Source organism: Cuculus canorus, chromosome 11, assembly GCF_017976375.1.
Source record: "Cuculus canorus isolate bCucCan1 chromosome 11, bCucCan1.pri, whole genome shotgun sequence".
NCBI classification, from domain to species: domain Eukaryota; kingdom Metazoa; phylum Chordata; class Aves; order Cuculiformes; family Cuculidae; genus Cuculus; species Cuculus canorus.
The window spans coordinates 15336277-15358339 of NC_071411.1; the positions used below are offsets into that span (position 1 = coordinate 15336277).

A 22063-nucleotide genomic window follows, 5' to 3' on the forward strand; every position below is an offset into this window, starting at 1 on the left:
CTACTGCGTAGGGAGGTCCCACTTACCTGCTCACAGGCTTCTCTGAAAATGAAAGCTATAAATGAAGCCCAAAACCCAGACCTCGCTATGTTCTTTTTTGGGACCAAATTAGAGACATTCAGGTCACATAGCTCTTGGAGCCGAATGAATGCCAGACCTCAATGCATTGAGATACAGTGATTCAGGGACTGCCAGGGCAGGAGTGAGGGTCTTGTCCCCAGCCACTGCCCAACTGACTGCTTTGCATGGGGACTTGGTTTTGCAGTTCCCTGTCAAGTGACTGGGGCAAATGCTTCGAAAGTCAGACGTCCTTATTCTATTTAAGCAACAAACTTAATCTGATATATTTATATCTGTAACCCTTTGGAGGTGCGGTGGGTTTTTTTTCCCCCTAAGATGATCCCTGGTGTTTTTCCCACAGGGTGTCCCTCTATGATTGCTTTCGTTACCGAGTGGTTGTTATTGTTAAGATTCCGTCATCTGACCCTTTATAATCCTCGTATTGAGTTACATGGCATTGCTGGACATACTTAGTGTATGCTACTGTTTGTCAATTTTAGACTGCCCCCTCAAGCCTACGAGTTTCTTAAAAGCGATACAAGGTTATGTTACACAGGCACATTCTCCAAATCATTCCAGTTGATGTCTTGGCACTTGGAAATGCCATGGATTGGTAACAGAGGAGAATAAAAGTATGGGGTTCATAAGCAAATTAGAAATAATGAAAGCAAGCATTATCGAAATTGTCCTAGAGTACTTGGGATCAGCATGTTTCCTATCAATTACCTTAAAAATAGTACACATTTTAGGCACTTGAAGCGCAGCTTGATTGCTGGCTTTGTGTCAGATGGTAACAAGGGTCAGCCCTCTTGATATTTGAGTTTAAAACTTGCCAACCCTTTTGCTTTCAAAATAATCAAAATTTTTGAAGAAAATGCACAAATGAGAACAAATCAATGAAGTGAAACCATTCTGCGTGAGAGCCTGCCGAGCTTCATGCAAGAGTTCACCCATACATGAATACCTACCTGCCTTAGGAGCAGTAAGCTTGTTCTTCACCAAGGGCAAATATTTTCTTCTATCAGTTTTCTCCTAAAGTGCTTTTATTAAACACTTATTAGGTACTTATTTAGCATGAATTTTGAGCTGTCACCCGTAGGAATCACTTTGCAATCGCCGCAGGTACCTCTTGTCTTCTGCTTATGCTTTGAGCGGAGATGCTGGCACAGCTCTCTGCTGTTGGTAACAGAGCACCTCGTGTAGCAGCTTATTAGTAGGGCGATCACTAAGCAAGTGTCAAATTGGTGCAAAAATAGCAAGTGCTACCAATGGAAGCGTCTTTCCTGTTTTAATGAAGGTTTGAGGAATGGGAGGCTCCAAGGGGAATTCCCGCAAATCTCATTGGTAAGAAGATGGGAGTTTTGCCTTGGAAAGGGCTTCTAGATTTGGCCGTGAGGGTGTCCCTAGCCTGGGGGGTGTCATTTGTTGCCTTAATGTGCTGTTTCCAGTGCACTAAACCATTAAGCAGTGTGTTAGAAAAGGAAGTAAATCAAGTACTCGAGGTAATTTATGGAGGAGACCTAAAGTAGGCAAAATGTGATACCCACCTTGGAAACCTGTGGGATTAGCACCCATGTCACCAGAGAGGTGTCACCAGGCATCCCTTCGCTCTGCTTCTGATGGAGAAGGCATCGCTTCCAGAAGTATAGTGTTTCCTTATCGTGGTATTGACAAGTGCTATGTTTCTACTTAGAAGAAAGATTGCTTTTCAAATACCTGATAGTGCTCTCGCTATACCTATTTTCCTTCTTGAGAGGACTTCATAGGTTTGACCCTACTCAGCTTAGCAGATCTGATAAGACCATGGCCCAAAATGGCCTGGCTGAAGATCATGGAAATATAAGAAGGTGGCCAGGGGCTTTATTTACAGTCAAGAAATTAGCAAGTGATAAGAAACCACTGAATAGACAGCTTCTGAGACCCAAACAGCATCGTTTGGGAGAATAACATACCAGCTACCAAAGAACATTGATTTATTTGATAACACCAGGAAACCATTTATGGGCTCTATTATGGACAGCATTGGCTGGGGGTTAAAACTGCTTGTCCAGCTAGATTGATGTGCAGGTCTGCTGTTGTGCTTGCTACTGCATAATATAAAAAAAGGATATTCTCTGAAATACCAAAGGGGCAAACAGAGCCATCATGTTCTTGATGCGGTTTTTTGTTATTTTTTCCTTTACCAATTATTTCATTATTAGATTTTTGCCCTCTTCCCTACTGTGTAACAACGTTAATTAAATGAGGACCTTTGGCTAGTGGCTTTTTAATAGAGGTTAACAGGGATTTGAACACCATGTTTCTGGTTACAAAACACAGCAAAGAGAAACCATCATCATGCAAAGACTATTTTGGTGCTGGCAGACTCCAGCAGCGCGTGGCTGAGACTGTAATGAGAAATATGGCTTAAAAATTGGTGGGGTTTGGTTTCACAGCCCGCCCGTCTGTGGTTTCTTTCCTATGAAAGATGCATTTGCAATTGTAAGGTGGGGATTTGATCCAATACCCCCTGTAAGGAATATTTGACATTATAAGAGGAAATCTTCCTAACTAAAGGAATAGTCCAAACTGCAGCGTACTGAAATTAGACTGTAGAGGAAATATTACCAACTCATATTACCCTGTTTTTTTACAGAGCAGCCGTGAGCGCAGTGGTGTTGGAGATGCAGCTTCCTGATCTGCCATGGAAATTTAGAAGCCTGTCAAGTATTCCAAAGAAGGAGGTACTTGTCTGAAATGTACATGTAACGAAAAAGAGGATTTCAGGGAATTTTCTATAGTTACAGCGGTTCCACGAGAATTGACAAAGTAAATATTTGTAGTTGCTTATTCTGTTTAAATATATATATATAAAAATAAAAAGTAGGAAAAGGATGAACCTGAGATGAACTGTCAGCCAAGTTCTGTTGACAGTGCAAATCATGTCCATGACGGACACAGGCCAGTCAAGAAAGCGGATATTGGCATCACACCTGGACAGTCTGGATGGGAGCAGGGCATGGCTGTGCTGTGGGGAACGTTCCCTCCAGGGCCACTCAGACTGGCTCGAAGGGCTCAGGGGTCTGCACAGGCTGTGCGTTGCACTGACTGTTCACCTGCCTTTTTCCATCTTGGGGCATTTTGCCTTAAACAGGATCTGATGTTTGGGAGAGCTCGTCAGTTGTGCGATGGCTGCATTCCCACCAAATCCACCTGCAACATTCAGCCTGGCTTTAGACCTGGCTGAAGGCAGTGAAAAGCCCACAGCCCTTTTGAGATACTCGAGACACTACGGATACAGAGACTTTGTGCTGATTGCTCCTACAGTGCAGAATTCCACCGGCAAACCTCACAGGTACCATTTATATCACTCCATCCACACTGGAGGTGCTGCACGGAGAGGCGTAGCACTCCGGGAATCCTCTGGAAAATGTCCGGCTCCTGCCTTCCTCAATGGGGACGCACCAGCTGCACTGAAATGTCAGAAGGGCTTGCACAGCTGACAGGTTGCTGAAAATGGAGCATGGCAGCATCGCCATAAATTCTCTTTATCCAGCCAAGTGCAGCTTAATATAGACTAAGCCGCACGGTCTGTCTCCCACACTGAGACCGAGAGCTGCCCCAGCTCATGACCAAAATATGAAGTTGTCGATTTAACCAAATGAACTACTGCTAGTGAGGCGGGGGGGAATAAATCCTTTAAAATTTACTTTTCCCTTTAGGTTTAAAAAGTAATAGAGGAAGGAGAGAAGAAAGAATATGTCTGAACTCAGCCAAAACTCTGATGAAGAAGTGTGTCCTGAGGACATCGATGAAGATGAAATCCTGGCAAACCTGTCCCCTGAGGAGCTAAAGGAGCTGCAGAGTGAGATGGAAGTCATGGCCCCGGACCCTGAGGTCCCGATTGGGATGATACAGAAGGATCAGACGGAGAAACCCCCCACAGGGAGCTTCGACCACAGGTCCCTGGTTGACTACCTGTACTGGCAGAAGGCATCCAGACGCATGCTCGAGGATGAGAGAGTTCCCGTCACCCTCTTGCCCTCTGAGGTAATAAGCAAAAAAATCACAAGTATTTATTATGTATCTGCTCTGGGATCCGTTTTATGGCTTCAATAGCTTAACCTGCCTCTGCTTCCGCCCCTTGCGTAAGATACGGTTCAAACAAACTTAAATTCATCCTAAAAGCCTCAGCAATGTCAGGATGCACCTTGGACTGATGTCAGGTTTAGTAATTTTTTAATCGCTATTCCTATTTACCTAAGAATTTTAATATAAGAAAATCCTAATTCTGTTACAGTAAATCAAATCACTGAGAAATTATCATATAATCAGTTTGGAAGATGCACTTCAAATTTGTTTGTCTTCATATTTGGAACATCACTGTATTGCTTTCCCATAAAAGACTTAGCTTAATACATATTGTTCATGTAATAATGTACAGAATTCAGTGTCATACTGGGCACAAAAAAACCCACTACTGTATTTTAACAATGTGAAATATTCACTGATGACCAAGCACGCAAACAATATGAAACAGTCCAACCCTTTTCAATACAACACTTAAATTTATTCTACTATCCCTGTGATTTTGAAATACAGTTGTCATAACTTAGATATTTTTCAGGATGAGAACTACACTTAAAAATAGGTTAATAGAATGGAAACTTGGCCAGGCAAAACACATCAGTACCTCAGCCCAAGTGAATCTGAGGTAACTGATTTTTGTTTTTCAGCATTAGCGGTTTGGGTAACACAACAAGAGCACAGTACATCATGGACTTGCCTGGGCGGGTTTTGTGGGCTGCCTCTTGAGAGGAGGGGAAATCTGTGGTTTTTTTCCTTCCTGCAACACTCTTCTTTTCAAAGAAACAATTGTTTTTAACGTTTCTGAGGTTAAATCTGGAATTTGAGCGTTGAGCTGCCTGCTACATTCATAACTGGTCAAGAAACGCCGGTACTAAACTCATTCACTCCTATAGCAAATAGGAACCACAGCCATGAGGACAGAAGTGACTTTGTGACCATTTTGTCTGAGTTTTGGTGAGGCACAAGCAGTGACTCTGTCGTGTCTAGGAAAATATCCTGATCTTTATTAGCATTTCTCAGTGATGGTGGATCACTGCAAAAAAAAAGAAAACACAAACTTGAAAACCACCTCAGCTAGGAGTGTCTTTGGAGATGGTGGAAGTTTTATTTTGATGCTAGAAGCCCCGCTGCCTTGTGGCAGCTGTGTGCAGAGCTCCGTTTCCTAACTCTGTGCTAAAAGTAAAACAGAGCTAATGTCTTGCTTGATCTTCAGTGACGTGCCTCCTCAGCAGTAGGTACCAGAGCAGGTGGCTTTGTTGTCTCGTGTGCTGGGTGATTCAGCTCCGTGCCCTCTTCACTCCTCCTCGGGCTGAGCAAACAGCCAGCAGCTACAACTGATTTCCAATGTTTTGTGACACACTTGACAAACTTTCTCTCTTGTGAAAAAGATGATAAAAATTACCCCAAATCCAGAAACAGACTCTGGATCAGAGACTGTTAAGCCCCAGAGGTGTTCAAGGACCACCTGAACATGGCATTAAATATGCGTAGGATTTAATTGTCATGATTTAATTTAGTAGTCAAAGATGAGAAATTGGTTTGCAGCCTAAGAACAGTCATTCCTGTGTTCCCAAGCAAGCCAGCACAGCCCTGACTTATAGGCAATGACACGTTTAAGGGTTGTTCTATAATGTATGCGCACAGGAGTACCTAAATCCAGCTGCTACATGTTTATTTGAGCAGAAAGTTAATGTAACAAAGCTGTGTTCAATCATTTCAGCTGTGAGGTTTTGTCTTCCTCAGAGAAGCACTGCAAAGGAGATGGAAGGAAAAGCCAGCGGCAGCGGTGAGGCAGCCAGCGGGAGGCTGCTGGGAGGAGAGGGAAAAGAGAGATATTACCAAAACGAGCACTTGTCCAACTCAGGAATACAATCTGAGGAGACAAACAAAGATGGAAGCAATAGAGGGAGGGAGGAAGAGGAGGATGAAGAAACAGAGGATGAAGAGGGAGAGGAGGATGAAGAGGAGGATGAAGAAGGAGAGGAGGATGAAGAGGAAGATGAGACTGAGTTGGAAACAAAGGAGACTTTGACCAATGAGAACCGTCCCAGTGATCAGATAAGTAAGAAACCAGGAACAGAATCAGGAGAAATCACAGAAAAGCCAAATGAAAACGAGAAGAAAATATCAAAATTAAACATCCCCAAAAAGTTAGCACTGGATACCAGCTTCATGAAGTTAAGTGCCAGGCCTTCAGGAAATCAAACGAATTTAGAAGAGAGTTTGGAGAAAGTCCGAAAAAACAACCCAGATATGAAAGAGCTCAACCTGAACAACATAGAAAACGTCCCCAAAGAAATGCTGATAGACTTTGTCAATGCCATGAAAAAGAATAAGAATATAAAAACGTTCAGCTTGGCCAATGTGGGGGCTGATGACAATGTGGCATTCGCGCTGGCCAACATGCTGCGGGAGAACAGGAGTATCACCACGTTGAACATTGATTCCAATTTCATCTCTGGCAAAGGGATCGTTGCTATCGTGAGATGCCTGCAGTACAACGAGACACTGACAGAGCTCCGCTTTCACAACCAGCGGAGCATGCTGGGTCACCAGGCAGAAATGGAGATTGCCAGGCTGCTAAAAGCCAACGCCACCCTCCTTAAAATGGGGTATCACTTCGAACTGCCAGGGCCCAGGATGGTGGTGACCAACTTGCTCAGCAGAAACCTGGACAAGCAGAGGCAAAAGAGGCAAGAGGAGCAAAGGCAACAGCAAATGAAAGAGCAGAAGGAATTGATAGCGATGCTGGAAAATGGACTGGGGTTACCTCCTGGGATGTGGGAAATGCTGGGAGGGCCGCTGCCCCAGCCAAGGATGTGTGAACCCCCACAAGCCCCCAAACCACTCATCCCTGCGGCTGTGTCACTGAGCAAAAGGCAGGAGAGCACGAGGCAGCCACCTCCCGAGCAACCACACAGAGAGAAGCCCGTCAGCTTCGAAGTGATCAAGCTGAAGAAGGTTCGACGCAAACCCACTGTGCCAGAGTATGTGGAACCCACCGAGAAAACCAACCTCAAAGACGTCATCAAAACACTTAAACCAGTTCCCAGGAGAAGACCACCTCCTCTTGTCGAAATAACCCCCAGAGATCAACTACTAAACGACATTCGTCAGAGTAACGTTGCTTATCTTAAACCAGTAAGTACTTAGCGATGGCCATGTGGGGAGGGAATTGCACTCACCCAGTGTCATCCAGAGCTGTTGTTGGAAACATTGGCCCTTTAGTGGGGCTTGCAAATGCACCCACACGTTGTGTCATTGTTGTTTTGCATCAGGCTGTGGTTCCTGGGATGTAGGTTGTTGTTTCCTCTGCAAGCACTAAAGTATGGCTCACACGGAGAAATTACAAGAAAGCACAGCCTCTTGGCCCATGCGATAAAAGGGTAAACTGAAATACTGGCAGAAACATAACTTACCCAAGGTCACTTAAACTGCCCAGAGGCAGGAAATGGGTTTCCAGTAAGGCACTGGCTGCGTTCTCCTGACTCTGCCTGCTCTACAGTGGGTAACCACCCTCCTTCAGCATTGCCACAGCACCCCCCGGGCCAAGGCTATGGGAAAAAGGGTCTGCGGTACAGTTGTGGCCCAGGACTGCCTTTGGTTGGTGTGGTTTAAATGAAATTAAAAGCCTTTGTGTGAGGAGAAAAGTCCCAAACTGTGATAACTATCTCTTGGTGATGCTCTTACTTGGGCACCGAATTAATGGGCCACTTCTCAAAATGCTGGCCATTAGATTTAACCTTTTTCTTTCCTGAAATGTTGTATTTCTTTGCTTTGCACCGTTATTCAAGAAATACTAAAGCCTGACTGAACTATCTGTAACTAGTGATGTTGATACATTTATTTGTATTACTAAGGCTAGAGAAAGAGGATGGAAAACCTTTTGCAATTAAAAATAGTCAAGTAGTATTTTGTACTTCATATTTTGTGTAATATTGACATTTTTATATAGTGGGCCACATGTTGCTTTCTATTAAATCTACACAGAAATAATTTTTCTTTCAGTACTTTCAGAGAGAGTAGATTATCCTGAAAACTTGTCAGGAGCAGGTCCCACAAGAACCTTGGTCAAGGTTTAACATGACTGTTCTGCACCCAGATCAAGTTTAGAGGCTGTGGTTTCTGTTGGCCAGTCGGACTTGGCTTTGACTGGGGGCCTCTCTTCAGTGAATTTCTGGACTTTCTAGATCTCAGTCTGGCTTTTGCAGTTCAGTACCGTGCCTGTGACAACAAGATCTGCGCGTGTGAAGGTCACAGTTCTGTGCACACCAAGCCAGTGCTTGTGGTGGCAGGTTGGTCTATTAGTGCTGTAGGAGCTGCTGCCTTCCCTTGTCGCCAGAAGGACAACGATGGCAGTGCGCTGCCAGGCATCACTTTACACAGTGATAATTAAGAAACCCCAGTGTGAGGGAGCAATAATGAACCCCAGCCACTCCCCCCAAAATCCTCAGGAGGTTTTATGAATGAGGGCTGTGAGGTTTGGGGTGGAAGGATCAATTCAGTGTCCATCCTAAGCGGGCCAGATAACAGTTTCTATCACAGCTCACAGAAAGGTGAAGCAATGGGCACATGTTGGGAGTTTGGGGTTGTTTTGTGCTTGGTGGGTCTGGGTTGGTTTGTTTGTTTTTTTCCCTTCTGTCATTGGGCCACGTCTTGTATTTGTTTTATTCCCACCTATCTGCGTGAATTTGGTAACTCCTTACTTGCCTTGATATCCTTAGCTTCATCTCTAATATTGTGTTTTACTGCTTGAGATGAGCTGTGTGTTTGTTTGCTCTGTGGTGGGACTTATTACTTGCAAATTGATTTCCTGGGCATTAAGAATTGCAAACAGCAAGTGGAGAATTGCAAACAAAAGAAATTCCCAACCAGAGCTTCTTGGAGCTCCCAGCTTGTTTAACCTCACAGTTTCTGAAGGTTTGTATTAAACAAAACTGGGTTTGCAAATAAGACTGAGAAATTTCCTCCTCCTAATACTTACTGTCCTTGTCCAGGTGCCATTGCCAAAGCAGCTGGAGTGAGAAACCAGAATGACCTGGAGAAAACAACTTGGAATAAAGACTATTCAAGTTTTGCTTACAACTGTTTCAGCAGCTGTTTCGTGCAGAAGCCAGGTGGCATTATAAGACTTTGGGAACAAAGCTTGCAGTACACACTTTTACAAGTGTTGTGAAAACCGCTGGCATGGGAAAAGTCAGTGCTAAGCATCTCCATCAGGTATCAAACAATCCCAGTGCCCTCTGACTGCCAAGTGGATTTGAAGCTCCAGTTTATTGTGGGAGTATTTTTCTCAGAGACATCAATAACCTTGTCTTTCTAGTTTGTCAGCAAACTATTTTGCTTCCACATTGTCCTTCTGCTGCCAGATTTTGCAGGAACATGCTGTGCTATATCTTATCTTTCTTTTCACACATATGCTCCTTTATTATTCTCTTGTCCATGAGAAATGTACTTGGTTTCTATGTATAGTTTCATTTTTTAGGCTAAGGATACAGAAATGAAATAAAGCTCTCTCCATAAGATGTGTGCAGCACTCCCATGGCTAACAAGACACTCGCAGAACAGAACAACTGCTCCAGTATGTCAACCACCTTGGCTTGATGGTTTCAAGCTACCTCTATCACAGAACATGGTTTAGTTGGTACTGTACCTGATCAGCATGTAAAAGATGATGCCGTGCTCTGCTTTAGAGCTTTAATCTTCATTCCATGTGATTCACCTCTGTCCATGAAGTAATCCTTAATTATAGCCTCCTCGGAGCACATTGAAATGCCATTTCAGGTCTCTCTCCTCACTACTCAGGTGGCAGAAGGATGAGCCTTAACCCTTTTTGCCAGGGGTTCGAGAAACCCACCATTCCTCCTAGTACAGGGTATGAATATCATGTCTTTCCTGGTAGGACTGGATATGATCAGGTTAAACCTGCATATAGACAACTAATTGAGAAAAACTATTTTTGTGATTTTTTTTTTCTTCTTCTTCCCTTTTTTAATCACATCAGCTATTTTTTTGGCTCTTTTTCGTAAAGCAGCTACAGGTAAGTCACACTCTTATGGAACTCATCCACAAGTGACCAGCTGGTTTTTGCGGTTGTTTTTTCTGTTGAGGTTTTTTTTTTTTTTTACAGCAAGCCATTTAAATCTGTGAGGCACAACAAAAGAACAAAGCCTTTTCCCTGCTTTCCTGTGACTGACACACTTACTCAGAGGGCACAGCTTTGCAGCTCCTGGCAGGATTTCCTTCAGCTGAGTCCCTCCTTGCTTCTGTCTGTAACTCATAGCAACCTTGCCCTGGCAGCTAAATCCTGGTACCACCCTGCTCCCCTTCTCACATTTATTATAATAGTCCTGTAGCATCAGCAATGTCCAGGACCTCTTTGAATCCAAGGTGGTCTCCACCATCATTAGTTAAAGCTTTCATTTATCCTTGCCCTTTTTCTGTCTATCACCTGGTCTCTTTCAAATCCCCATCTTCCAAACTTGTAAAGCTCCTTCTCAGCTCTGCTGCTGCCTGCAGCTGCAACACCTGTAGACTTGGGAAACTGGATGATGTATTGCCTAAGGCATAGTAAGGAATTTAATTATCATGTAGGGGAGAAGGGGAGAGCCATTTCTGCAGGACAGAGACATAAAAAAGCAAGCATGTTTTCACTGCATGTTTCATATAGCCATCTCTTTTTGTAAAGGACAAAAGTAGGAAGGGGAAGGAACTTGGTACTTTCAACCAAGCCCGGACACAGAGCATGACAGCAAGTGACAAGCACAGAAAAGCAACTCCCCAGAGGCCTGTTAGAGCGTGCTGCTCTCCATACTGCCTCCGAGGCCAGGCTAGGGCAGCTAAGACCACAGCAGTTAGGACAGGGGAAATAAAATAACACTGTTTTACAATCTTCAACTCAAGCTGCCAGGTGCAAATTAGTGCTACAACTAGAAGCAGCCGACACCCCCCAGGGTATATATTCTGCAGGACTTGGGAAGCTCTGCTCTGATCTATGTTCTCCTACTAAACAGCCTTTTGGGTGACCTCAGGAAAAGGGAGGCAACGAGATAGAAACTACACTACTAGTTTGACTGCAGCAGAGTTGGCTTCCCAGGCCTGCTGAAGGCACAGTGCCCAGTAATCTTAGAAGCAGAAATCCCTTCCAGGTAATTAAAAGAAATTTAAAATCCTGGTTAAGTAAAGTAGTTATATAAGAGACTGAAACAGCATGAACGCATGATTAAGTACTCCACCTCTGTAGAGAAGCCTTTGTAAGGATGCAAGAGCAAGGCCTAACGTTCCTGCAGCTCAGAGTTCCCACAAGCCTCAACAAAATTAACCCAGAAACAGCACATTCAAAGCCAGGAGCTCATCATAAGCTGCAGGATTGACAGCACACCTCCCACTACCACTCTCAGGAACTCCAATAACTGCAGAAACAGAGACAAACACGAATTTCCAGGCCCTTCTCCCAACCTGAAATAAATACACTCACTAATCACCATTAGAGTTTATTTTTCTTCATAACTGTGCAGTTTTTAAAATTCTACAGTAATGATGAAGTCATAGGCTACTACGTTCTTTAAGTGTGGAAACAGTGTTCAAAAACAAAGACCATGCGCTACGAGCGAGGAACAGGCCATTGACTCTTCAGCTGGAATATAGACGTTTTCAATAAATACTGATCACTTTAACACTTAAATGGAATGACATATTCAGATTTCTACACAGTTCACTATGAAAACAGCATGGTAAGTTACATAGAAGCATCACCTTTAAGGATCCTTGCTTTTTTGTTAAATTAATTACTTTGTTGGATAAGGGAAATACAAGAATATTTGACATGGAGTGTCCTTGGGCAACTTCCCCCCCCCCCCCCCCCAATTCTTGCTAAGCTCCTGTTATCAAGATTATTCCATCAGAGCTGGCAGTTAAGTTAAAATTTCAATAAAAGCATCTCACACATCAGGAGTTGTTACAGGCAGTTGTTACAGGCAAACGTTTTCATGAATTTAGAATGGGTTTTCAAAAACTGTATCTTGACATTTATTGCTTTTACTCATAAACCTGAAATCCAGTTTATTCCTTTGAAGAGTGTCAGAAGTACAGTCATGTTCTACTTACATCTTTGCATTCTGGTTAAGAAGAAAGAAAAAGATGACTCATGTTCAAGAACACACATACACCTCCATCTACAAAACAGCCTATGCAGACTAAAGCAGAACAAGGTAAGTCCTAAAGCAGCAGTGTTTAAAAACATCAATAAGGTAGAAACCTAGCTCACTGAACATCTCTGAAAACTTTTTTCCTCATGTGCTCTGCCACAGTTTAGCTGGTATGCAAGGAAATCTGGCTCTCCAGCAGAAAGGAGCTGCTACTATGGATCAAGATTTCAGAGAGAACAAAGGTGCATTTTACTGGAACTGACAGAGGCATGGTGCCATAGATATTCTTCATGCTTACATCTATTTAGACTGTTTCCCAGCTGCTAAGGGAGGAATGTGAGGTGAGAACAGGAACCCATATTCATTTTAAGTGTTGCACAGTTTCACTACTTGCCAGTTAAGCTAGCAATGTGGTCTCAATACAGACCACTTAAGGGAGGGATCTGGAGGATACAAGAGATACTGACTTTTGATACATTCCAGCTCACCCTGAACGCTGCCAGCCTGAAGGTGCTACCCAGCATAAACAGGCTAAACTGTCATCTTGTAGAACTGAAATGAAAGGATGTTACTTTTAATAGACAAATTTGCTACAAGACAGTTTGAGAGACTGCATTCCATCGGTTTCAGTCTCTTCCTCCCCTACCCCCCCCCAGAAGAAGAGAGAAGCAAACATCTTTAAGTTAGTAATTATTTGTGTAAACACCAGAATATTTTGCAATACAATAGAAAAAAGTTGCTGCTCTTATGTTGTTAGAGGAGCCCTGAAGATCTTGGAATACCTGTATCCTGTAACTATTAATCTGTACCACATACATCTCCCGCTTTGTACACAAACCAAAAGCAAGCTTGAACAATAGTAAATAGCAACTACACTCCTGCAACAGGTAAAAGTGCCATATTGCAGCTGCTTACTCCTTCACTTTAGATATGTAATCAGCCAGTTTGTTGATACTATCCTCTTGCTGTTCTAGAGCATCCAGTATGATGCCCATCGGGGTCTTCTTCAAGCCTATTCCTTCCATCTTGTTCTCCAGCTTATTCTTTATGTTCCGGAGCCTCAGAGAAGCATGCACAAACATCACTGCATGACAGAAACATAGCTATTAATTGTTAATGCCCAAGGAAAGCATAGTTCTTGCAGCATTCATCGTAAAAAAAATCCCAATGCTGTGACGCCACTGGAAGAAGATGCAGTCTCAGTGACCACGTAAGTAACCACAGGTACCCATTTCATAATAATGGATTGTGCTGCTTTGTGTCCCCTCCCCCCAGTTTTGTTTTGGGATTATTTAAATAGAGATAGTAATGGCAACAGCCAATTTAGACTCTGCAGACTTATTTGAGAAAGAGCAAGCCGCATTCCCCTAGCATCCCAGAGAAGAGGAAAAATACTTACAGAGGAGCGGAAGCGTGATCCCAAACATGAACACCATGACATCTCCCAGATAGGAGATCAAGAAGTAGCTAGACAGCATTATGGCCACCACAAATGTGGTTGGGTACTGCTTCTTCAGCCTGCGGAGTATATCCTTGTTGTGTGATACCCACACAAACCCCATGAACACCAGCACCACCACAGTACCACCAATAAGCATATTCAGGGGACTCAGAAACCTAGAGAGAAAAGGGGAAAAAAACACAAGCAGAGTGTCCCATTTCAAAGCCTGTACGACAGCAAACATAGCTCAGGGTAGCTTGTTACTAGGGAGAGAAGGCATTGAGAAATCAGTTGTTGGTGTAAAGATCATTATCAATCTCTGATTTTTAGGCAGAAGCTAAATAAAGCAGCAAGTGCAACTGAACAAGCAACCCTTAACAGTGAGTTTAGATAATCTTTGTCATTATGTTCTCTTCCTGAGCACAGCTCGGGGATAATGAGAGTTTTTGCAGCACTGCATTGACACAGCACTTGCCGCCAAAACCTCTCCCTCCAGCTTGTTGTGCAAGCAACATATTCACTGGACATCTGACCCAAAGTTAACAAAACCCAAGAGCAGAAAGGAGACAACAATCGGTAGCCCAAGAGACTGATGTTTTCCCTACATGTGACCAAACCCAGGCTCAGCCTAGACCTTCAGATGAACTAGCTTTTCTTATTATCTTGTCTAGGTTTCCAACACAGAAAAAGTAGAAGAACATCAAGTAAAGGAAATTATTTCACTATTTCTTATTCCTATTAAACCTTCTTATTAGTTTACATCCAAACAAAAGAACTTTATCAACCTGCAGAAGGAGCTTACTACCATCAGCAGAACATATGGAAACCCAGGCCCCAGCAAGCATCCCCAAGAGTCTGAAGGAGCTAGAATATGGCATAAAGGTCTTTCAGGAAGGAGAGACAGGCCAGGGAAGAGCGTGACTGCTGAGGTTTGTATTCTATTATTGTTATCAGTCACCAAGCAAACCAAGTCACAGAGTAGATCAGCTTTGGACTATAAACAGCAAGTCCCCTTTTTGGACCAGGGCAAGAACATCACCTGCTCAAACCACCTTCCCAAGTATTTAGAGTTTGTTCAGAGTCAAGCTTTCAGCAATGACTTTGCCTCGGTCATTTCTCTACTCGTACAAAGTCCAGGCTCTATTACATTTCACTTTTATAGTAATAAGTTATGTAATTCCATGTGCATTCTGATTTACTTTTTTGTATGTGTTTTTATCTAATTACAGAGCAGCTGAGGGGTCTGAGCTGCTGCAACTATAACAGCAGCATAACACTGCTCCGATTAAGCCAGACATGGTCAGGATTTCCTCTTGCAGAATTTGCAGTCAGCCTTACTGTTCCAAAGCTAACAGACACAATGACTCACCACTCCGCCCTACTGCTGAGGAGGATGCTATGGTTTGTGGTCTGTGCTTCATATCTGGCATAAGCAGAAGAAATTTGTTGCTGGACTGGTATGCCAATTCTGTACCTGTAGTGCCAGAGAGCATTTTTCTAGAGAAGGAAGAACCCTAAGAATTCTTTCAGAGATTGGCTCTTGATTCTTTAAGTCAGTTGTACTGACAGGACAAGTGGGTGGACAGAGATTAAAATTCAGACCAGTTCCCCACCTGCTTCTGCTACTCATGCTGAAAGCCAACAGGGCTTTTTGGAAGTGGCAATAGGGCAGACTTGCTTGTTTCATCTGAGTCACTCCCTGTGGCCAGCCAGACTATATTTAGCTCTGAACTGCCAATACTAAGTTTCCAGGCTGGAAAAAGTGAACACCATTGCTCAGGAAAGAAATCAGTTTCATCTGTGCTCCTCTGCAGATGGAAAAAGAGGGTGGCCCATGACTGGACCACACTAGTGCCTGGTTAACAAATGTACTACTAGATATATGAGATTCCTAAAGTAGAAGTCACCTCCACATCATAGCTAGCTCGGAGCAGAAACGGCCAAACTTACTCAGCCAACTCAGAGCAGCCAATTCTTTGTTCCTAAAAATCTACAGACAAGATAATCCTGGAATCAACAAAGGGGTAGGCACAGCTCCACTCTACATTTTCCATACGAATACTCCTAAAGCTTTGTCTTCCCTGCCCTTCCCTCTACTCTTATTACAACTTCAGAAACTGGTGGTGAAGAGCAATCCCTCCATATTTATATGGAAGAAACTAAAGACTTCTCCGCTCTACTCTCGTTTCTGGTATTACACACATTCTGTATAACTGACTGGCTGTAAGGGATGTGAAGAAAAAAACAAGAATGCATTCAAAAGATTCCACTTTCCTGCAGAAAGTTACTTGAATTACATGTTTCCTGAAGTGGGCTGCATTCCAATGCATACAAGGGAACAGTGGACAGAAGTATCAAATGAAGTCATTCAGAGCCACATGAAAACAGATGGGGACAGCAGCTGCCACTAAAAAATGGCATTCAATTTATCAGCCATGTGTCCACAGACCAGTACTGGTGATTACAGTGCTGGGTAGGATGTCACATGCTAAGCTCCCCGTCATTGCTTGACTCGCCCATAGCGTAATTCACAGCACTAAGATTCTCCTAGAAACTAATATGTAGAAGCTTCTCCTCCAGCAATGGTATTTTTGGGGGAAGGCAGACCCCCATGATCCAGTGCCACTTTGATCAGTTGGCAGACCACTCTCGATAACATAATAGGGAGGGAAAAACACGGACACATCCTTTTAGAAAAATTGTGTCTGGGTGGAAAGAGATGTATAACAGCCCTTGAAGTCACCTTACAGTTGAACCACCACCACTGATACTGGCCTTATTTCTATATAGACCGGAACACAATATGCCAAATTCATGCTCAGGCAAATAGGCTGCAAGTCTTTCAAAGCTGCAGAAACAAGGTAAGTGACCAGCCATTAGGTATGTTACAAGATACTTTCCAAATATAATTCTCTTTAGCAGGAATGTACAAGACCTCCCAAATACCTAAAAATGTAATGCATGTAACTATTAGCATGGCAATTGTGTGGTAACTTGAGTTTATCTTGCTCAGATGACTCAGGGAAAGAAACACTTTCAGGGCTGTAGAAGAAAGCCACTAACTTTCCCTACCCCGAGAGAAGTTGGTATGGCAGCACCAAATAGCATTTGGGGGTGCTAACAGCCAGAGCTCTAGAGCACTCTAGCTGGATTACATTCTCTATTGCTCTCTGTGGTGGACAACGTGCAGCTCTGACAGGATTCTGTGACCTCTGCACAGCTGGGACAAACTGGCAAGGAAAAGATGTCACCTAGATCCAGTTCTAGCAGTGCTGCAGGGCAACTTGCAGTTACATTCCTGCTGCCCTCTGGAGACAAGGATTCCTTCAGCATCTGCTTTGATACTAAGAAAAGAGACGTGAAAAACAAATAAAATAAATATCCTGCCTGCCATCAGGCTGCAGGGACACAGGCGGTACAAGCAGTACCGCGGGACACTTTATAGTTGTAGAAGTAGTACCAGAAGACAGCAGAGATGCTAGCAGCTGAGGGTGTGGTTGTGCAGCAAGCAGCACGGACAGCAAAGCAGCCACCTCTGGCCAGCAAAATCAGACTAAGATGAGATAACGCTTTTTATTGGATTCATGTTTCTAGACTGTCCTAGATGCATTACAAGACAGGCTGGATTTCCCATGCAGGTGCGGAGAAGGCCAGAGAGCTCTGCTTTCAGTGACTTACCACATCACCTCTTCCTGACAGCTTATTTCATATCTGCACACTTGTGCACAGCAGGAGAGGTGAGATGTTACTTGGAGAATATGTAGCTATAACGTAGGGAAAAAAGAGCCAGGCAAGACAAGAAGCCTTCAGCAGCAGGAGCCCAGAAATAGGACAGGCCACACTAAGAAAAGCAAGCTAGCTCCATCCTTAAATCTTCTCCGTTTTAGATGGCTTGTCTCTGTGTGATTATTCAGCAGTTCTTGTCACACTCTTTCTTTTGCATGTGACCAGGCAAGTCAGAGGCATTCAGTAGGAGACTTCTAGCCACTGAGACATAATCTTTTTACTTTCAGCACCTCAGTTAAGTCGTTACAGCAAATAAGCATAAAATTATTTCTGCTCCATGTTCCAAATGTTGGGCAGGTGCGAGCAGCTAAATGCTTACTGCTTCATTTGCATTAATTCAAACAACATTGAAGTTTTGTCTCCTCTCTCCCCAAACTTACAGCTTTAGTGAAGTTATATGGCTGCAACTAGAGGTAGCACATAAAAATACATATTGCATGTTGTCCTAGGTGATAACCCTTAGTATCCATAGATTTACTTGCTCACTTACACTGCTTCGTGAACAAGAGACAGATTCCCTTCTGCAGAGCTGCCAGACCTTTGTGAAGTTATCTACGAATTTAGAGCCGTGTGTGTTGCCCACTCATTCTTAATCTTTCATCAGGCACCAGAGAAACTAAGCACTTTGCTGCTCTAGAGTCTTTGTTTTGGCAGGGGAATTGTTATAGCTAAGGTAGTGAGTGGTCTGGGGCAGGAAAAAAGAAGAAAGAGAGGCACACACTGGCTGATTGCTATGAGTTGTGCAGATGGCAAGTAGATTGTTTAGAGAAGTGGCAATGGAAAGAGGCATCGAGCTTCAGGCTGCAGGGAAGACATTATGCCAGAATAAGGACTCTTTTAGATGCAGCACTCTGAAATCCAGTACGCTTATTAATTCTTTCAGTCTTAGAAACTGATCTGTAGCACGTACATGGCAACAAAAAGTCTAGAAGAAACTACATCAATTTAAGTAGTTAAGTTCGAAATGCAAGACAGAGAAGCTTTGTCAGAGTAGGTGAAAGAACAGACAAACACTACTTATTAGCCAGACTGACTGAGGAGAGTTGAAAGCTGTTGTGGGAGGCATTGATTTTAAGAATTATCTGCACAGTACTTGCACTGACAGTGCCCTGGCTCAGGGGAAGAACAGGCAGTCCAGCTTCTGCACAACTGGGAGAAAGAACACAATTTGATTTAGTAAAGATCTTCATTTTTATCAGCAGTCTAATGCAACAGAGTTGTAGGGAGGGGAAATAAGCGCATATTAGTTCAGTTTCATTCTTAAAGGAATTTGCAGGGTGTGGAGGGTGGAAGAGACAAGGCTACTACCACCAGCCTGGTAGAGTGGCACTAATTCAACTAGTTTTAGTTTCTTGTTCACCTATTTATTAATGTCTGCCTAGTCCTGTACACTGAAAGTAAAATTTACATTGCTGCAAATCATGAACATCATTCACATGTAACAGCAGCTATCAGAGAAGGCAAATGGAAGAGCAAAGGCAGGGAAATGATGCAGCAGGAACCATTACAATTCCGTTACACTCAAAGTAAGGTTATTCCATGCCTTGCAGAGAGATGTTAAAAGGTTTGAGAGGTCAACTTCATTGTATGAGAGGCAGTAAATCAGAGCCGTGGCAATAAGCGCTGTACTTTCAGTATCAAGGAAGCTCTAGGCTACAATTTCCACATCAGCCCAGCATTGCCAGAGCTACCAAGTACCACAATAGCTGAAAGCATCATCTCTGCACTACAAGTCCATCTTTATAATTAGATGGTTTAAGAACAGGTAGAGTTGGTCACAGGCTAAGTTTAGCTTTGGTCACAGGAAGACCACTGCGTTAGCTGTTTCAATAATCCTGCCCTTAGGCCTGTGTACAGTGGAGTTCCTAAAAAGCCATGATTCATCTGTTATCAGTAGGGAATTCCTGCCCGTTACAGAAGGAAGTGCAAGACAACTTAGTCATCAATTTAAACGTATGGAGAGGACTTTCTTTACCTTTCTCTCAAAGCCACAGTCTAGCCAAGGAAACAAAATCTTTTTATTAACAGAAATGGACAGGTTTTTTTTCTATTGAAGTGTTATCCTATTTCCTTTAGGGTTCTCTCAGTCTTTTTTACTTCAGTGTCAGAAGAATCAGATTCACCATATACCAAAGGCTCTAAGACCTGCAACAAAAACCCCACGTTTGCGACCTAAATGCACTCCAGTTATTCTTATTCTTAAGTTTTCAAGTTAGAGGGTTACCACTCAGTATTTAAGATACTAGAATTGCTGTTCTGATATTAATCTCCGTCTTCTGTGTCTCTTTTTGTTCTCCACCCCCTACTTCAGCAAAAGAGGGGGGGGAAAGTGGGAGATATACCACTCTTAATTTGAAGGGGAAAAAAGTAGAGATCAGCATTCAAAAGGAGGAAGGCATCTAGGAGACTGAATAAAAGGTGCTGCTATCTTAGTTTTCCAACCAGAGATATTAAAACTGTTTACACTTTTTTTCCCCCCACCTTCTTGCAGAGAAGAGCTGTGAACCTGCTTTTCAAGACCACTGTGATTTATAGTGCTGGCTACAGCATTGCATTAAACACAGGTAGATGGACACAGAAGTTTAGACCAAACTAGCATAGGAGCAGCAAGACCACAGATGTCTCATTTTACCAACATAGCAGTCTAGTGAGCTGACTGCATTAAGAAAGCCTTCATTACCACGCCAAACCTTTAATGATCATATGCATTGAGAAGAAAATGCAGAATATGCAGGGTTCTCAGTCCCTCCTTTCACAGAGTACAGGACAAAGCTCCCTGCAACCCAGAGAATCTTTACCAGCACTTCAGAAGCCCTAACAAGCTGCAGACCGCTTAACAAAATAAAAGCAAGCAGATTTAGACCGAGACTTTTAGACCTCTGCAACATACAAGATAAGATACACTGCAGCCAAAACCACTCTGGCCTAGTGGCTGGGCAATTCTCCAATTTAGGCATTCACATTTGCACATTTTTTGTTGTGAAAAGCAGAGCATTCCAGTTTCCATATTAAAAGCTTAATCACCAGGCTCTACCCACATCTTGCTTAAGAGCTTTCTGACAGAAGACCATACAGCAATACTTGAAGAAGTGCCACCTAAGCTTTGGTTCAGCAGATCATTATAAGGTTATTTCCTGATTCTCTTCAGGAAAGTTGGGGCCGACAGAACATCACACCAGCAGGTGATCCTGCCTCGAAGATATCACTTCTGCCCACCCAAACGAAAGGAGTGGGTACCTTATTTGTTTCATATTAAAGGTTTTTCAGTATGAGCTAGCTCAGAAAAAAAAAGAGAAGCTTGCTCAGGCTCCTGAACAGAAACTTAGAACTGTAACAGAGAGCAGGATTCATCTCCCTTTTTTTGTTTTGTTTTGAATTCACAGTGATGCTTATCTCTGCTTGAGCAGCAACACTGGACAGATTTAGGGAGGAAGCACAGATCGCTGCGCAGGATACAGCTGGGATTTTCAGAGAACACACAAACCCCTCGCTGCTTGCGGCCCTACCAACACCTTTTGCTTCCTGGCACAAAACACCTTGGGGAGCAGCCCAGGGCAGAGGGGTCCCCAGATCTGTTAGACCACCACCAATAAACAAATCAATCCTAAACACTCCTAACCCAACCAACTCCCTCCACTAAAGGGGGCTGTAACCAGCCCTACTTTTAAGTGCCATCAGGTGAGCCCAAGGTTTAAGGGGAGGAAGGGAAGAGCCACTAGGTGAACCCAAGGTTTAAAGCGATGAAGGGAAGGGCCGACAGGTGAACCCTGTTTAAGGGGGTTTAAGGGGAGGAAGGGAAGGGCCAGCAGGGGAATCAGGGGTTTAAGTGGAGGGAGGGAAGGGCCACCAGATGAGCCTAAGGTTTAAAGGGAAGAAGAGAGGGGCTGCCAGGGGAACTTAAGGCTTAAGGGGAGGAAGGGAAGGGCCGCCAGATGAGCCCAAGGCTTAAAGGGAAGGGCCACCAGCTGAGCCCAAGATTTAAAGAGAGGAAGGAAAGAGCTTCCCAGCCCCAGCCCGACATCCCCAGCAGCCCGGACCCTCCCTTCCCTACGGGGCGCGATCTGCCCGTCCCCCGCACTGACCCCACGATGGAGACGACGGCGGCGGCCACCATCAGGTAGTTCGTCTGGTAGTAGAGCAGGTTGCTGACTACGCGGTTGTTCCATTTCGAAATGTCCTTGAAGTCGGGCCGAGCGAAGCGATCCGAGCCGGGGAAGAAGTCGTCCCAGGCCCGCAGCGGCGCCACCTGCACCTCCATGGCTGCCTCCGAGCGGCCCCGCCCCGCGCCTCGCTGCGCCCGGGCGGTACCGGGGCGGGCGGGGCGGCTGCTCTGGAGCTGTCCCGGTGCTCCCTGAGCTCTCTTGCCCCAATCCTGATGCTTCCCGAGCTTTCACCGTGTTCCCCGAGCTCTCCCGGGGGTCCCTGAGCTCTCACTGCGCTCCTCGAGCTCTCCTGCTCCAGCCCCGCAGGTCCCCGACCTCTCCCGAGCGTCCCTGAGTTCTCCCGGTGTTTCCCAAGCTCTCCTGCTCCAGCCCTGGTGCTCCCAAAGCTCTCCCAGGGG

The 22063-nt window shown here is 44.1% G+C and overlaps 2 protein-coding genes across 3 annotated transcripts; one reads left to right on the forward strand and one right to left on the reverse strand.

The window, feature by feature from the left end:
- The first annotated feature begins 3603 nt into the window (after positions 1-3603).
- LMOD3 (leiomodin 3) lies at positions 3604-11954 on the forward strand. Of its 2 annotated transcripts, none has more exons than XM_009563114.2 (3): positions 3604-4089; positions 5872-7269; positions 9126-11954. In XM_009563114.2, exons 1-3 carry the CDS (start codon positions 3799-3801, stop codon positions 9150-9152), a joined length of 1716 nt encoding a protein of 571 aa, XP_009561409.2. In that variant the 5' UTR covers positions 3604-3798; the 3' UTR covers positions 9153-11954. The 2 variants fall into 2 exon arrangements, with proteins under 2 accessions (XP_009561409.2, XP_053932290.1); XM_054076315.1 differs by having other exon boundaries at positions 3970-4089; positions 5849-7269.
- A 149-nt stretch (positions 11955-12103) lies between these two features.
- Positions 12104-21767, reverse strand: ARL6IP5 (ADP ribosylation factor like GTPase 6 interacting protein 5). The gene is made up of 3 exons (XM_009563113.2): positions 21585-21767; positions 13675-13892; positions 12104-13359 (listed from the first exon to the last, which is right to left on the reverse strand). Exons 1-3 carry the CDS (start codon positions 21758-21760, stop codon positions 13187-13189), a joined length of 567 nt encoding a protein of 188 aa, XP_009561408.1. The 5' UTR covers positions 21761-21767; the 3' UTR covers positions 12104-13186.
- Between the last annotated feature and the right edge of the window lie 296 nt (positions 21768-22063).